The following is an 18074-nucleotide window of genomic DNA, read 5'->3' as shown; positions in this document are numbered from 1 at the left end:
GGGAGGAGGAGGAGGGTTGGGAGGAGGAGGAGGGTTGGGAGAAGGTGGAGGAGGGTTGGGAGGAGGAGGAGGGTTGGGAGGAGGAGGAGGAGGGTTGGGAGGAGGAGGAGGGTTGGGAGGAGGAGGAGGAGGGTTGGGAGGAAGAGGGTTGGGAGGAGGAGGAGGAGGAGGGTTGGGAGGAGGAGGAGGAGGAGGAGGAGGAGGGTTGGGAGGAGGTGTTGTTTGAAATGCTATCAGCGCCCTCTTTGTCAGGATTTTGAAATCAAGAAGCGCGGGGAGTGTGACAACATCCGGGTCTCGCTGCCCTACAACTTCTGTAACTTCCAACACGGCGGGGTGACGGTGCAGCAGGCCATCAAGAAGCACGCCTCGCAGGCCCAGCCAGGCGTCAAGTTCTCCTCGGGAAAACTGGTCCTGTCTTCGGAGGTGGTCACCTCTCTCTTCCACGACGCCTTGAAACAGGTCACGTTCCATCAATCAGGCGTCGTCATGCCTAACGTGTATTACGAGTGTTATGTCGTGCGGTGTGTGTGTGTGTGTGTGTGTGTGTGTGTGTGTGTGTGTGTGTGTGTGCGTGTGTGTGTGTGTGTGTGCGCGCGCGCGCGCGCGTAAATTGTTGTTAGTGTTTGCTGTTTCGTGCAGGGTCATGTATGCAAGCTGTCATCTAAGTATGTAGATGCCTGTTTTACACATCAAATTTTACATTATACATCGCAAATGAGCATGATTTACGTGAAAACGTGCGATATACATTAAATTGAATTCTTCTATTCATGATGATGATGATGGTGATGATTATGATGATGATGATGATAGTGGTGGTGTTGATGATGGTGCTGGTGATGATGATGATGATGATGATGATTTCCCACATAGATCAAAGAACACGTGGACAGGCTGCTCAAGAAGCCCAAGATCAAAGACCTGCAGTACATCTTCCTGGTTGGAGGGTTCGCCGAGTCCTCACGACTCCAAAAGTCACTGAGGGACGCCTTTGGAGACAGAGTCACCATCCTGGTCAGTTCATCTTACAGAATAGAGTAGAGTAGAATAGTCACTGAGGGACGCCTTTGGAGACAGTCACCAAACTGGTCAGTTCACCTTACAGAATAGAATAGAGTAGAATAGAATAGTCACTGAGGGACGCCTTTGGAGACAGTCACCAAACTGGTCAGTTCACCTTACAGAATAGAATAGAGTAGAATAGTCACTGAGGGACGCCTTTGGAGACAGTCACCATCCTGGTCAGTTCACCTTACAGAATAGAATAGAGTAGAATAGAATAGTCACTGAGGGACGCCTTTGGAGACAGTCACCAAACTGGTCAGTTCACCTTACAGAATAGAATAGAGTAGAATAGAATAGTCACTGAGGGACGCCTTTGGAGACAGTCACCAAACTGGTCAGTTCGCCTCGCCTCGTAGAATAGAACATAATAGAACAGACATGCACACAAGCGCGCACACACACTCATACTGACATACATCACACTACATACACATAGACATTGGCATTCGTGGGTGAGCACCCACACCCACACACACACATTCACATCACCACCACCACCACCATCACCCCAAACCTCACACACATGATCACTACAAAAGACAAACACATGACAGTAACTTAACCCCATGAAATGTACTTGACCTCAAGTAGGTAGACTTCACTTTGATAATGAAATGCCTCCCCTCTCTCTCTTTTCCCTCTCGCTGTATACCTCCTTGATAATGAAATGCCTCCCCTCTCTCCCTTTTCCCTCTCGCTGTATACCTCCCTTCCTCTCTTTCATCTCCTCCTTTCTTTCTCGCTCCTCTCCCTTCTCTCACATTGCTTTTCTTTCTTGTCTTTCACTCTGTCTGTGTGGAAACGTGTTCACTGATACGTGTTCTTGGTGGTAGTGACCTTGAGCGATGTTGCACAGTCATCAGTTCAACGCCAAAACGGGACGTAGCATACTGCTGCTATCAGTCTCACTTGGCACTTAACCCACATAGACAAACACTGTGGTGCTGACGTCAACACTAAAGCAACAAAATAATCATTAGAAAAAAAACCCATTGTACTGAAGTCAACACTTCAGCAACAAAATAATCCTTAGAAAAAAGCCATTGTACTGAAGTCAACACTTCAGCAACAAAATAATCCTTAGAAAAAAACCATTGTACTGAAGTCAACACTTCAGCAACACTGACGTCAACACTACAGCAACAAAATAATCCTAAGAAAAAACCCATTGTACTGACGTCAACACTTCAGCAACAAAATAATCCTAAGAAAAAACCCATTGTACTGACGTCAACACTTCAGCAACAAATAATGCGTAGAAAAACCCCATTGTACTGACGTCAACACTTCAGCAGCGAAATGATACTTAGGAGAAAACCCCCCCCCCATTGTACTGACGTCAACACTTCAGCAACAAAATAATCCTTTGAAAAAAAACAACAAAACATTCTGCTGACGTGAACACTACAGCAACAACATAATCCTTAGAGAAAAAAATCACTGCACTGAAGTCAACACTACAGCAACAAAATAATGCTTAGAAAAACCCCATTATACTGACGTCAACACTTCAGCAACACAATAATCCTTGGAAAGGACCCTTTGTACTGACGTCAACACTTCAGTAACAAAATAATACTAAGAAAAAATCCATTGTACTGATGCCAACACTTCAGCAACAAAATAATACTTAGAAAAAACCCATTCTGCTGACGTCAACACTACAACAAAATAATACTTAGAAAAAACCCATTGTACTGACGTCAACACTACAGCAACAAAATGATTCTTAGAAAAAAAACCCATTGTACTGACGTCAACACCAAAACAACAAAATAACCATCAGACAAAATATTGTTACTGACGTGAACACAAAACTGAGCATTTGACTTTGAGCCTGCAGGAAAGAAAGTCCGGAGAACAAGTCTGTCAACATGGCGTTGTGAGAGTCATCCTGACAGAGAACCAACATGGCGTTGTGAGAGTCATCCTGACAGAGAACCAACATGGCGTTGTGAGAGTCATCCTGACAGAGAACCACATCATGGCGTTGTGAGAGTCATCCTGACAGAGAACCAGCATGGCGTTGTGAGAGTCATCCTGACAGAGAACCACATCATGGCGCTGTGAGAGTCATCCTGACAGAGAACCAACATGGCGTTGTGAGAGTCATCCTGACAGAGAACCACATCATGGCGTTGTGAGAGTCATCCTGACAGAGAACCAGCATGGCGTTGTGAGAGTCATCATGACAGAGAACCAACATGGCGTTGTGAGAGTCATCCTGACAGAGAACCAACATGGCGTTGTGAGAGTCATCCTGACAGAGAACCACATCATGGCGCTGTGAGAGTCATCCTGACAGAGAACCAACATGGCGCTGTGAGAGTCATCCTGACAGAACCACATCATGGCGTTGTGAGAGTCATCCTGACAGAGAACCACATCATGGCGCTGTGAGAGTCATCCTGACAGAGAACCACATCATGGCGCTGTGAGAGTCATCATGACAGAGAACCAACATGGCGCTGTGAGAGTCATCATGACAGAGAACCAACATGGCGCTGTGAGAGTCATCATGACAGAGAACCAACATGGCGCTGTGAGAGTCATCATGACAGAGAACCACATCATGGCGTTGTGAGAGTCATCATGACAGAGAACCAACATGGCGTTGTGAGAGTCATCCTGACAGAGAACCACATCATGGCGCTGTGAGAGTCATCCTGACAGAGAACCACATCATGGCGTTGTGAGAGTCATCATGACAGAACCAACATGGCGCTGTGAGAGTCATCATGACAGAACCAACATGGCGCTGTGAGAGTCATCATGACAGAGAACCAACATGGCGCTGTGAGAGTCATCATGACAGAGAACCAACATGGCGCTGTGAGAGTCATCCTGACAGAGAACCACATCATGGCGTTGTGAGAGTCATCCTGACAGAGAACCAACATGGCGTTGTGAGAGTCATCATGACAGAACCACATCATGGCGTTGTGAGAGTCATCCTGACAGAGAACCAACATGGCGCTGTGAGAGTCATCCTGACAGAGAACCAACATGGCGTTGTGAGAGTCATCATGACAGAGAACCAACATGGCGCTGTGAGAGTCATCATGACAGAGAACCACATCATGGCGTTGTGAGAGTCATCATGACAGAGAACCACATCATGGCGCTGTGAGAGTCATCATGACAGAGAACCACATCATGGCGTTGTGAGAGTCATCCTGACAGAGAACCACATCATGGCGTTGTGAGAGTCATCCTGACAGAGAACCAACATGGCGCTGTGAGAGTCATCCTGACAGAGAACCACATCATGGCGTTGTGAGAGTCATCATGACAGAGAACCAACATGGCGTTGTGAGAGTCATCCTGACAGAGAACCAACATGGCGTTGTGAGAGTCATCCTGACAGAGAACCAACATGGCGTTGTGAGAGTCATCCTGACAGAACCACATCATGGCGTTGTGAGAGTCATCCTGACAGAGAACCAACATGGCGCTGTGAGAGTCATCCTGACAGAGAACCAAAATGGCAGTCTCATATCAACCATGTCTACAAGCGGTTCGCTCGCAATCTATTCTTTCATCATTGTGTCAATGTCCTAACTTGAAAGTTAAAGAGCACCAGAATGTTACTATTCCGATAATCATATTCTGCCAGGTGTACGAAGTGATGAGTACAAATCCAGTTTTCATTTTTCGGACCCCATCTGAATGGAACTCTCCCTTCATTCATCAAAACGTGGAGTCAGTACAGTCCTTCAATATAAATGTAAGAAAACTTCACGAATTGTAGGCCAGATAAAATAATTAAAACAACTATAACAAATCACATGTCAAAACTAAACTTTCCTTGGTTGTCTGATCCATAGACCCCGAGTGTAGTTATCTTCAATGTGAACGGTCACTGGTTATGTGGGGAAGTGTAGTTATCCACAATGTGAAGTCTCTGGTTGTGTGGGGAAATGTAGTTATCTATAGTATGAACAGTCACTGGTTGTGTGGGGAAGTGTAGTTATCCATAATGTATAAACAGATGCCATTGGTAGTGTGGGGAAGTGTCAATTTCCACAGTGTAATATGAGCAGCAGCTGGTTGTGTGGGGATGTGTAGTTATCTATAATGTACAAATGATGTCACTCAACATTTTCCACAATGTACAAATGATGTCACACAACGTTATCCACAATGTACAAATATGACGCCACACGACATTGTCTACAATGTACAACTGACGTCAGCAATGTCTGTGACCCACATTCTGCAGGAAGTCAGTCTGTCCACAAATGACGTCACACAGCACTGTCCACAATGTCCAGATGACGTCAGCAGTGTCTGTGACAGATCCCCGAGGAAGCCAGTCTGGCAGTGGTGAAGGGAGCGGTGGCCTTTGGTCACGACCCGTCGGCTATCTGCCAGAGGATCTGCCGCTACACGTACGGTGTGGGGTCCTATCTGCCCTTCCTGGAGGGCCAGCACCGTGAGGACCTCAGGGTCAACTCTGACGGCATGGACCTCTGCAAGGTGGGGCCACAGGCTGCTGCTGGGGGGGAGGGGGAGGGTGCGGGGGGGAAGGGGGGGGAGGTTCGGGTGGGGAAGAGTGGTGATGGTGGTGGTGGTGGTTGTGATGATGGTGGTGGTGGTGGTTGTGATGATGGTGGTGGTGGTGGTTGTGATGGTGGTGGTGGTGATGGTTGTGATGATGGTGGTGATGGTGGTGGTGGTGGTGGTAGTGGTGATGGTGGTTGTGATGGTGATGGTGGTGGTGGTAGTGGTGATGGTGGTGGTGGTGGTGGTTGTGATGATGATGGTGGTGGTGGTAGTGGTGATGGTGGTTGTGATGGTGATGGTGGTGGTGGTTGTGGTGGTGATGGTGGTGGTGGTGGTTGTGGTTATAATGGTGTGGTGGTGGTTGTGATGGTGTAGTGGTGATGGTTGTGACAGAATAGAATAGAATAGAATAGAACAGAACAGAATGTCTTTATTACCAAGTGTACCGGGGTCACAAGGAATATTGGTGGGGATAACACATAACGGGGTACGAACATAAATCGAAAATCATACACAAACACAGATACAGTACAAGTGCATATCAATATAAAAACTTGTACATACTCACACATGCACGCACTGCACACACACACACACACACACACACACAACACACACACACACACACATGCACGCACGCACACATACACACTGCTGCCTCGCCCTCATCCTCACACCACTCTCTCACCTCACACACACAACACACACACACACACACACACACACACACACACACACACACACACGCGTTTGAACAGAAGCCGCATATTACATGTGGATGGGGCTGATGACTAGATTTCAGGTAGATGGTTGTTGGATGCACAATTCTGTTCAATCATACTGGATTTGTTCGAGAGACGGCATTCATTTGGGAAAAAGCTATTGGCGAAGCGATTGGTTTTCGTCCTGATACTTCTGTACCGTTGAGCAGAGGGGAGAGGGGATGTTCATCATTGTGAAGGTGATGGTTGTGATGGTGTGGTGATGGTTGTGATGGTGTGGTGGTGATGGTGTGGTGGTGATGGTTGTGATGAGTGTGGTGGTGGTTGTGATGGTGTGGTGGTGATGGTGTGGTGGTGATGGTTGTGATGGTGTGGTGATGGTTGTGATGGTGGGTGATGTTGGTGTGGTGATGGTTGGTGATGGTGTGGTGGTGATGGTTGTGAGGTGTGGTGGATGGTGTGTGGTTGGTGTGTTGTGTGGTGTGATGTGTTGTGAGTGTTGTGTTGATGTGTGTGAGTGTGTGTGTGTGTGAGTGTGATGGTGGGGGTTTGGATGGTGTGTGTGTGTGGTGTTTGTGTGTGTGATGGTGTTGTGAGGTGGTGTGTGTATGGTGATGGGTGTATGGTTGGTTGTGGTGGTGTTGTGATGTGGTGTGTTTGTGAGTGTGTGTGATGGGGTGGTGATGGTTGGGTGTGGTGTGTGGTGTTGTGATGGTGTGGTTGTGTTGTGTGTGTGTGTGTGATGGTGTGGTGTGATGGTGGTGATGGTTGTGATGGTTGTGAGTGGGTGGGGATGGTGTGTGATGGTTGTGTGTGTGTGATGTGTGTGTGTGTGTGGTGAGGTGTTGGTGTGTGATGGTTGTGGTGTGGTGTGTGGTATGGTGTGTGTGGTTGTGAGGGTTGTGTGTGGTGGTGATTTGTGATGGGTGTGGTGGTGGTGTGTGTGTGTGTTGATGGTGGTATGTGGATGTTGTGATGTGTGTTGTGATGGTGTGAGGGGGGTTGTTGTGTGTGTGAGTGTGTGTGGTTGTGTGGTGTGTGGTGATGGGGTTGTGTGGTTGGTGTGTGTGTTGTGTAGTGTTGTGATGTTGTGTGATGGTTGTGTGGTGTGATGGTTGTGTTGGTGAGGGGAGTGGTTGTGATTTGTTGATGGTGTTGGGTGTGGTTGTGATGTGGTGGGTGTGGTGTATGGTTGATGGTTGTGAGTGTGTGTGGTTGGTGTGTGTGATGTTGTGTGAGTGATGGTGTGATGGTGTTGGTGGTGGAGGTGTGTGGATGTGTTTGTGATGTGTGTGTGGGTGGTGTGTGTGGTGGTGAGGTTGTTGTTGTGTGATGGAGGTGTGTGTGTGTTGGTGTTGTGATGGTTGTATGGTGAGGTGTTGTGTGTGTGAGGTTTGTGATGGATGGTTGTGATGGTGTGTGGTGATGTGTGAGGTGTGGTTGTGTGGTGATGGTTGTGATGGTGATGGTGTTGGTGATGTGTGATGTGTGATTGTGTGGTGTGTGTGGTTGTGTGGTGGTGTGTTGTTTGTGAGGTGTGTGTGTGAGGTGTGATGTTGGTTGTTGATGGGCTGATGGTGTTTGTGATGGTGGGGTGGAGTACTGTTGTGATGGCTGTTGTGTTCTGTGATGTGTTGTTGTTGTGAGCGTTGTGTGTACTGTGACTGGTGTGTGTTGTGTTCTTGATGCTGTTGTTGTGTGTGATGTGTGTGTGTGTGTGTGTGTGTTGTGTGTGGCTGTGTGAGTGGATGTTCTGTGGAATGTTGTTCGTGACTGCATCAATGTGTTCTGTGCTGTTGTTGTACTTTCGTGATCCTGTGACTGAGATTCATATGACAGCTCGTCCTCGTCCTTGTGTTCTGTGTGTTGTGTTCTGTGAGCTGTGTTGGTCTGTGCTTTGAGGGATCTGGCGGCTGTGGTGTTCTGTCAGCTGTTGTGTTCTGTGAGCTGTTGTGAGCTGTTGTGAGCTGTTGTGTTCTGTGAGCTGTTGTGAGCTGTTGTGAGCTATTGTTGTTCTGTGAGCTGTTGTGTTCTGTGAGCTGTTGTGAGCTGTTGTGTTCTGTGAGCTGTTGTTGTTCTGTGAGCTGTTGTGTTCTTTGAGCTGTTGTGAGCTGTTGTGTTCTGTGAGCTGTTGTTGTTCTGTGAGCTGTTGTTGTTCTGTGAGCTGTTGTGTTCTGTGAGCTGTTGTGAGCTGTTGTGTTCTGTGAGCTGTTGTTGTTCTGTGAGCTGTTGTGTTCTGTGAGCTGTTGTGAGCTGTTGTGTTCTGTGAGCTGTTGTTGTTCTGTGAGCTGTTGTGTTCTGTGAGCTGTTGTGTTCTGTGAGCTGTTGTGAGCTGTTGTGTTCTGTGAGCTGTTGTTGTTCTGTGAGCTGTTGTGAGCTGTTGTGTTCTGTGAGCTGTTGTGTTCTGTGAGCTGTTGTGTTCTGTGAGCTGTTGTGAGCTGTTGTGTTCTGTGAGCTGTTGTTGTTCTGTGAGCTGTTGTGAGCTGTTGTTGTTCTGTGAGCTGTTGTGTTCTGTGAGCTGTTGTGAGCTGTTGTGTTCTGTGAGCTGTTGTGTTCTGTGAGCTGTTGTGAGCTGTTGTTGTTCTGTGAGCTGTTGTGAGCTGTTGTGTTCTGTGAGCTGTTGTTGTTCTGTGAGCTGTTGTGAGCTGTTGTGTTCTGTGAGCTGTTGTTGTTCTGTGAGCTGTTGTGTTCTGTGAGCTGTTGTTGTTCTGTGATCTGTTGTGAGCTGTTGTGTTCTATGAGCTGTTGTGTTCTGTGTTGTCATCGTGAAGTCTGTGTTGTCATCGTGAGGTGTGTGTTGTCATCGTGAGGTGTGTGTTGTCATCGTGAGGTGTGTGTTGTCATCGTGAAGTGTGTGTTGTCATCGTGAAGTGTCATCGTGAAGTGTGTGTTGTCATCGTGAAGTGTGTGTGAAGTGTGTGTTGTCATCGTGAAGTGTGTGTTGTCATCGTGAAGTGTGTGTTGTCATCGTGAAGTGTCATCGTGAAGTGTGTGTTGTCATCGTGAAGTGTGTGTTGTCATCGTGAAGTGTGTGACTGATCAAGTTGTCATGTGTTGCAAGCCCTTGCTGACCTTGCAGGACCTGTTAGCGTGATGTTGATGTTGATGTTGATGCAAAACACAGCCAGCGGTGTGTGTGTGGTGTGGTCAGGACTATGTGGTGTATGTGGTGTGGTCAGGACTATGTGATGTATGTGGTGTGGTCAGGACTATGTGATGTATGTGGTGTGGTCAGGACTATGTGATGTATGTGGTGTGGTCAGGACTATGATGTATGTGGTGTTGGTCAGGACTATGTGATGTATGTGGTGTGGTCAGGACTATGTGATGTATGTGGTGTGGTCAGGACTATGTGATGTATGTGGTGTGGTCAGGACTATGATGTATGTGGTGTGGTCAGGACTATGTGGTGTATGTGGTGTGGTCAGGACTATGTGATGTATGTGGTGTGGTCAGGACTATGTGGTGTATGTGGTGTGGTCAGGACTATGTGGTGTATGTGGTGTGGTCAGGACTATGTGATGTATGTGGTGTGGTCAGGACTATGTGATGTATGTGGTGTGGTCAGGACTATGATGTATGTGGTGTGGTCAGGACTATGTGGTGTATGTGGTGCGGTCAGGACTATGTGATGTATGTGGTGTGGTCAGGACTATGATGTATGTGGTGTGGTCAGGACTATGTGGTGTATGTGGTGTGGTCAGGACTATGATGTATGTGGTGTGGTCAGGACTATGTGATGTATGTGGTGTGGTCAGGACTATGTGATGTATGTGGTGTGGTCAGGACTATGTGGTGTATGTGGTGTGGTCAGGACTATGATGTATGTGGTGCGGTCAGGACTATGTGATGTATGTGGTGTGGTCAGGACTATGATGTATGTGGTGCGGTCAGGACTATGTGATGTATGTGGTGTGGTCAGGACTATGTGATGTATGTGGTGCGGTCAGGACTATGTGGTGTATGTGGTGTGGTCAGGACTATGTGATGTATGTGGTGTGGTCAGGACTATGTGGTGTATGTGGTGTGGTCAGGACTATGATGTATGTGGTGTGGTCAGGACTATGTGATGTATGTGGTGTGGTCAGGACTATGTGGTGTATGTGGTGTGGTCAGGACTATGATGTATGTGGTGTGGTCAGGACTATGTGATGTATGTGGTGTGGTCAGGACTATGTGATGTATGTGGTGCGGTCAGGACTATGTGATGTATGTGGTGTGGTCAGGACTATGTGATGTATGTGGTGTGGTCAGGACTATGTGATGTATGTGGTGTGGTCAGGACTATGTGATGTATGTGGTGTGGTCAGGACTATGTGATGTATGTGGTGCGGTCAGGACTATGATGTATGTGGTGTGGTCAGGACTATGTGATGTATGTGGTGTGGTCAGGACTATGTGATGTATGTGGTGTGGTCAGGACTATGTGATGTATGTGGTGTGGTCAGGACTATGTGATGTATGTGGTGTGGTCAGGACTATGTGATGTATGTGGTGTGGTCAGGACTATGATGTATGTGGTGTGGTCAGGACTATGTGATGTATGTGGTGTGGTCAGGACTATGATGTATGTGGTGTGGTCAGGACTATGATGTATGTGGTGTGGTCAGGACTATGTGGTGTATGTGGTGTGGTCAGGACTATGATGTATGTGGTGTGGTCAGGACTATGATGTATGTGGTGTGGTCAGGACTGTGTGATGTATGTGGTGTGGTCACTGTGTGATGTATGTGGTGTGGTCACTGTGTGATGTATGTGATGTGGTCAGGATTATGTGATGTATGTGGTGTGGTCACTGTGTGATGTATGTGATGTGGTCACTGTGTGATGTATGTGATGTGGTCACTGTGTGATGTATGTGGTGTGGTCACTGTGTGATGTATGTGGTGTGGTCACTGTGTGATGTATGTGGTGTGGTCACTGTGTGATGTATGTGATGTGGTCAGGATTATGTGATGTATGTGGTGTGGTCACTGTGTGATGTATGTGATGTGGTCACTGTGTGATGTATGTGGTGTGGTCACTGTGTGATGTATGTGATGTGGTCAGGATTATGTGATGTATGTGGTGTGGTCACTGTGTGATGTATGTGATGACGTCAGCTGAAGGTAGCTGCTGACGTCGTCCCTTCCTTCGGTGACGTCATTTCTACCGGTGTGAGGTCAGAAGAGAAACGGAGAATTTGAATTCAGTTTTGAGGGACACAATTGTAACAACCTGTGCAATTGACAGTTTCTGTTCGTGTTTCCATTAAACGTAATCTTTTTTTACCGGAATGCTGGAGGATTACCAACAGTGATCTAACGAAGCTGTCAGCTTTCCACACCAAAAACCTCCTAAGAATCCTACAAATCTTCTGACCCAGTACCATCTCCATTCAACAACTACTCGCCCATTGCAATCAAGAGAACATGAAGACCATGATCGTGAGAAGGCAGTGGAAGTGGATTGGACACGCCGTGCGAAGAGAACAAGGTGCCATCACCCGGACAGCCCTCCACTGGACACCACACGCCGTGCGAAGAGAACAAGGTACCCTCCACTGGACACCACACGCCGTGCGAAGAGAACAAGGTCCCATCACCCGGACAGCCCTCCACTGGACACCACACGCCGTGCGAAGAGAACAAGGTCCCATCACCCGGACAGCCCTCCACTGGACACCACACGCCGTGCGAAGAGAACAAGGTGCCATCACCCGGACAGCCCTCCACTGGACACCACACGCCGTGCGAAGAGAACAAGGTGCCATCACCCGGACAGCCCTCCACTGGACACCACACGCCGTGCGAAGAGAACAAGGTGCCATCACCCGGACAGCCCTCCACTGGACACCACACGCCGTGCGAAGAGAACAAGGTGCCATCACCCGGACAGCCCTCCACTGGACACCACACGGTGGACCAAGAAGTGAGGGCCAAAGAACACCTGGCACAGAACAAAGGAGAACCCATCACCCTGAAGCACACCTGGTGTACCATTCAGAGACTGGCCCCAGACAGACAAGAGTGGCGCTTTTTCGTTGATGTCCTACATGCCACAGGGCACAATGGGCACGTTGCTGTCCTACATGCCACAGGGCACAGTGGGCACGTTGCTGTCCTACATGCCACAGGGCACAGTGGGCACGTTGCTGTCCTACATGCCACAGGGCACAATGGCCACGTTGCTGTCCTACATGCCACAGGGCACAATGGGCACGTTGCTGTCCTACATGCCACAGGGCACAGTGGGCACGTTGCTGCCCTACATGCCACAGGGCACAGTGGGCACGTTGCTGCCCTACATGCCACAGGGCACAATGGGCACGTTGCTGTCCTACATGCCACAGGGCACAATGGGCACGTTGCTGTCCTACATGCCACAGGGCACAGTGGGCACGTTGCTGTCCTACATGCCACAGGGCACAATGGGCACGTTGCTGTTCTACATGCCACAGGGCACAATGGGCACGTTGCTGTCCTACATGCCACAGGGCACAGTGGGCACATTGCTGTCCTACATGCCACAGGGCACAATGGGCACAAAGTAAGTACACGCAGGACAGTTTGCCAGTGACTGCTGTTGTCAGTCACAGCGTTGTCACAAACAAGAACCCACATACGCACATAGAGACGCATTCACTCACGAACGCACGCACTCAAACACTCACGCAGGCATGTGTAGACGGTCACAAACTACTTACTGCAGTCTTTGCTGTTCCAGAACATCTTCCAGACATGGGCGTTAGCAGGGGAAGTCATAGGTCACAACGAGGTGTGGCAAGAGACCTACACCCCCATCATCAACAACCAGAGGGGCATCATCTTTGAGTTTTTCAGGTAAGAGGCATCATCTTTGAGTTCTTCAGGTAAGAGGGATCATTTTTGAGTTCTTCAGGTAAGAGACATCATCTTTGAGTTCTTCAGGTAAGAGGCATCATCTTTGAGTTCTTCAGGTAAGAGACATCATCTTTGAGTTCTTCAGGTAAGAGGCATCATCTTTGAGTTCTTCAGGTAAGAGGCATCATCTTTGAGTTCTTCAGGTAAGAGGCATCATCTTTGAGTTCTTCAGGTAAAAGGCATCTAAGAGGCCTTCAGGTAAGAGGCATCATCTTTGAGTTGGTAGGGGTGGTGGTGATGATGATGATGGTGATGATGACGATGATGATGGTGCTGAAGATACTGATGACGATGATGGTGGTGATGATGATGATGATGATGATGTTGATGATGACGATGATGATGACGATGATGGTGATGACGACGATGGTGGTGGTGATGACGATGATGTTCATGGTGATGGTGATGTTGATGACGATGATAATGGTGACGATGGTGATGATGATGATGACTATGATGATGGTGATGATGACGATGGTGATGATGACGACGCCCCAGGTGCAGTCACCGTGACGTGCGCTACACGGACGAGGACGGCGTGGAGAAGTGCGGGTTCCTGGTGGTGGAGATGCCGGACCCCACGGGCGGCAGGGAGCGGGCAGTGGACCTGGAGGTCATCTTTGGCGGCACCGAGATCAAGGTGGTGGGCTTCGATCACACCAGCAAGACCTCCAGGGAGACCTACGTCGACTTCCTGTCCCAGTGATCGTCTGTCTGTCTGTCTGTCTGTCTGTCTGTCTGCCTCCTTCTCACCGCATTGCTGCCACCATCGTCTTCATTTATTTCTGTATTTATTCTGTGGAAAACAACTAAATACATCTTTCTTTTATTTATTTTTCTTTATACCCCGTCTCCCCAAGTATAAGAGGAGCATATATTGCTCTGAATAAAAGATGGTATTTTTGTCAGTCCCCTCTCTCACAATGTTTGAAGAGTCTTAAATTTTTTCACTTAATTTTCATTTTACATGATTTGATTTCAGTATTTCTTTCTTACGGTGCCAGGGAAGGCACTGGTATTTTTGTTTTCAGATTTCTTTTTGAGGGGGTGTGGATGAGGTGGGGGGTATGGAGGTGAGGGTGGGGAGGGGTATGGAAGTGTGGATAAGGGGGGGGTATGGAGGTAAAGGTGGGGGGTATAGAGGTGAGGGTGAGGAGGGTATAGGGGTGTGGGTGAGGGTGGGGTGTATGGAGGTGAGGGTGAACGGGGAGGGGGGCTATGGAGGTGAGGGTGAGGGGGGTATGGAGGTGAGGTGAGGGGGGTATGGAGGTGAGGTGAGGGGGGTGAGTGGGGATGGTGGGTGGATTGTATGGGGGGGTATGGAGGTAAAGGTGGGGGGTGTATAGAGGTGAGGGTGAGGAGGGTATAGGGGTGTGGGTGAGGGTGGGGTGTATGGAGGTGAGGGTGGGGTATGGAGGTGGGGTGGGGGAGGAGGTGAGTTTGGAAAGGTGAGTGAGGGGTATGGATGTGGAGTGGGGGGTATGGAGGTGAGGGGGGTTGGGGTGGGGTGGGAGTATGGAGGTGAGGGTGGGGGTGTATGCAGTGAGGGGGGGGGTTTGGAGGTGGGGGGTTTGGAGGTGGGAGTGGGGGTATGGAGGTGATGGGGGGTATTGGAGGTGGGGTGGGGGTTATGGAGGTGGGGTGGGGGATGGAGTGAGGGGGGGTATGGAGGTGGGGTGGGGGTATGGAGGTGGGGGGGCGGGTATGGAGGTGAGGGGGGGGGTATGGAGGTGAGGGGGGGTATGGAGGTGGGTGTGGGTATGGAGGTGGGGGGGGGGGGCGAGGTATGGAGGTGAGGGGGGTATGGAGGTGCGGTGGGGGGATGGCGGTGGGGTGGGGGTATGGAGGTGGGGGGAGGGTTAGGTGGGGGGGGGTGGGGGGGGGGAGAGGTATGGAGGTGAGGGGGGGTATGGAGGTGAGGTGGGGGGGCGGGTTAAGGAAGGTGAGGGGGGGGGGAGAGGTATGGAGGTGAGGGTGCCTTGCTGTCAAACCTCGCGTTGTGTTTTGGGGAGTGTGTTTTTTTCTTTTTGTTTTCGTCCACAAAGCGGAAGTGGAGAAGGAATAGTCCACACACCACTCTGTCACGTGGTGCAGGACAACCCTCTCTTGTGGGACAGGACTTTGAAAACAACAACAACATCTGTGTTTTTGAATTGGACTTTGCCCAGACAAACACCACTCTTTCTGCCATGTGGGACAGGACTTTGCCCAGACAAACACCACTCTTTCTGCCATGTGGGACAGGACTTTGCCCAGACAAACACCACTCTTTCTGCCATGTGGGACAGGACTTTGCCCAGACAAACACCACTCTTTCTGCCATGTGGGACAGGACTTTGCCCAGACAAACACCACTCTTTCTGCCATGTGGGACAGGACTTTGCCCAGACAAACACCACTCTTTCTGCCATGTGGGACAGGACTTTGCCCAGACAAACACCACTCTTTCTGCCATGTGGGACAGGACTTTGCCCAGACAAACACCACTCTTTCTGCCATGTGGGACAGGACTTTGCCCAGACAAACACCACTCTTTCTGCCATGTGGGACAGGACTTTGCCCAGACAAACACCACTCTTTCTGCCATGTGGGACAGGACTTTGCCCAGACAAACACCACTCTTTCTGCCATGTGGGACAGGACTTTGCCCAGACAAACACCACTCTTTCTGCCATGTGGGACAGGACTTTGCCCAGACAAACACCACTCTTTCTGCCATGTGGGACAGGACTTTGCCCAGACAAACACCACTCTTTCTGCCATGTGGGACAGGACTTTGCCCAGACAAACACCACTCTTTCTGCCATGTGGGACAGGACTTTGCCCAGACAAACACCACTCTTTCTGCCATGTGGGACAGGACTTTGCCCAGACAAACACCACTCTTTCTGCCATGTGGGACAGGACTTTGCCCAGACAAACACCACTCTTTCTGCCATGTGGGACAGGACTTTGCCCAGACAAACACCACTCTTTCTGCCATGTGGGACAGGACTTTGCCCAGACAAACACCACTCTTTCTGCCATGTGGGACAGGACTTTGCCCAGACAAACACCACTCTTTCTGCCATGTGGGACAGGACTTTGCCCAGACAAACACCACTCTTTCTGCCATGTGGGACAGGACTTTGCCCAGACAAACACCACTCTTTCTGCCATGTGGGACAGGACTTTGCCCAGACAAACACCACTCTTTCTGCCATGTGGGACAGGACTTTGCCCAGACAAACACCACTCTTTCTGCCATGTGGGACAGGACTTTGCCCAGACAAACACCACTCTTTCTGCCATGTGGGACAGGACTTTGCCCAGACAAACACCACTCTTTCTGCCATGTGGGACAGGACTTTGCCCAGACAAACACCACTCTTTCTGCCATGTGGGACAGGACTTTGCCCAGACAAACACCACTCTTTCTGCCATGTGGGACAGGACTTTGCCCAGACAAACACCACTCTTTCTGCCATGTGGGACAGGACTTTGCCCAGACAAACACCACTCTTTCTGCCATGTGGGACAGGACTTTGCCCAGACAAACACCACTCTTTCTGCCATGTGGGACAGGACTTTGCCCAGACAAACACCACTCTTTCTGCCATGTGGGACAGGACTTTGCCCAGACAAACACCACTCTTTCTGCCATGTGGGACAGGACTTTGCCCAGACAAACACCACTCGTATTGCCATGTGGGACAGGACTTTGCCCAGACAAACACCACTCTTTCTGCCATGTGGGACAGGACTTTGCCCAGACAAACACCACTCTTTCTGCCATGTGGGACAGGACTTTGCCCAGACAAACACCACTCTTTCTGTCATGTGGGACAGGACTTTGCCCAGACAAACACCACTCTTTCTGCCATGTGGGACAGGACTTTGCCCAGACAAACACCACTCTTTCTGCCATGTGGGACAGGACTTTGCCCAGACAAACACCACTCGTACTGCCATGTGGGACAGGACTTTGCCCAGACAAACACCACTCTTTCTGCCATGTGGGACAGGACTTTGCCCAGACAAACACCACTCTTTCTGCCATGTGGGACAGGACTTTGCCCAGACAAACACCACTCTTTCTGCCATGTGGGACAGGACTTTGCCCAGACAAACACCACTCGTACTGCCATGTGGGACAGGACTTTGCCCAGACAAACACCACTCTTTCTGCCATGTGGGACAGGACTTTGCCCAGACAAACACCACTCTTTCTGCAGCGAATTGCAGACAGTCTTTGTTCCGTTTTTCTTCAGTCCTTCTTCTTGTTCTTCTGGGTTTTTCCAAAGCTTCATATGTGACGTTTTAAATTGTTCCCTCCTTTTTTTCAAAGACAATATTGAATGGTGAGAAAAACTCCAGACCCAGCAACCAGCCAGCCAACCAACCAGCCCGTCAACCAGTTTACCACGTGGCATGTCTTCCAATTTGCAAACCAATTTATCATTATTTTCGCCTCTTCCTGCCCCCCCACCCTCCATCTCTCTCTCTCTCTCTCTCTCTCTCTCTCTCTCTCTCTCTCTCTACCATGTTCTCCTAGGCATAAGTGAAAGCAGTACTACTGAGAGCAAAGTGGAACACGTTTAACGGCATCAGCAACAATCACATCCATAACGGACGATTTTCAGTAACAGTTTGATCCAGCGAGAGCTGAGTTACCCGTAGAATCCATCCGTGTGTGTGTGTGTGTTCTGTTTGTTCAGTTGTATTTGTCGACCTTTGAAACTGAAACCCATGGATTGAGGCGAAACATATCTGAACCTAATTTTGTGTTTTGTGATGAAACAAATCTGTCAGGCAGTGTCAGTGTATCCTGCTTTGGCTTGCCTGGACAGCAGACTGTGAACATGAACATGGCTTGCCTGGACAGCAGACTGTGAACATGAACATGGCTTGCCTGGAC

General features: G+C 49.3%; 1 protein-coding gene across 1 annotated transcript in view; it reads left to right on the top strand.

The window, feature by feature from the left end:
- Positions 1–14205, top strand: part of LOC143298742 (heat shock 70 kDa protein 12B-like) — a 37612-nt gene extending 23407 nt beyond the window's left edge. The window contains exons 5-9 of the mRNA XM_076611675.1: positions 253–462; positions 877–1017; positions 5368–5547; positions 13002–13117; positions 13676–14205. Of these exons, the coding sequence (XP_076467790.1) occupies positions 253–462; positions 877–1017; positions 5368–5547; positions 13002–13117; positions 13676–13883 (855 nt within the window). The 3' untranslated portion in view covers positions 13884–14205. The remainder of the gene's footprint in view (positions 1–252; positions 463–876; positions 1018–5367; positions 5548–13001; positions 13118–13675) is intronic.
- Positions 14206–18074: the final 3869 nt, after the last annotated feature.

Source organism: Babylonia areolata, chromosome 24 (genome assembly GCF_041734735.1).
Source record: "Babylonia areolata isolate BAREFJ2019XMU chromosome 24, ASM4173473v1, whole genome shotgun sequence".
NCBI classification, from domain to species: Eukaryota; Metazoa; Mollusca; class Gastropoda; order Neogastropoda; family Buccinidae; genus Babylonia; species Babylonia areolata.
Note: the sequence above shows the minus strand (reverse complement) of the source record. Positions and strands in the feature narration are given on the sequence as shown.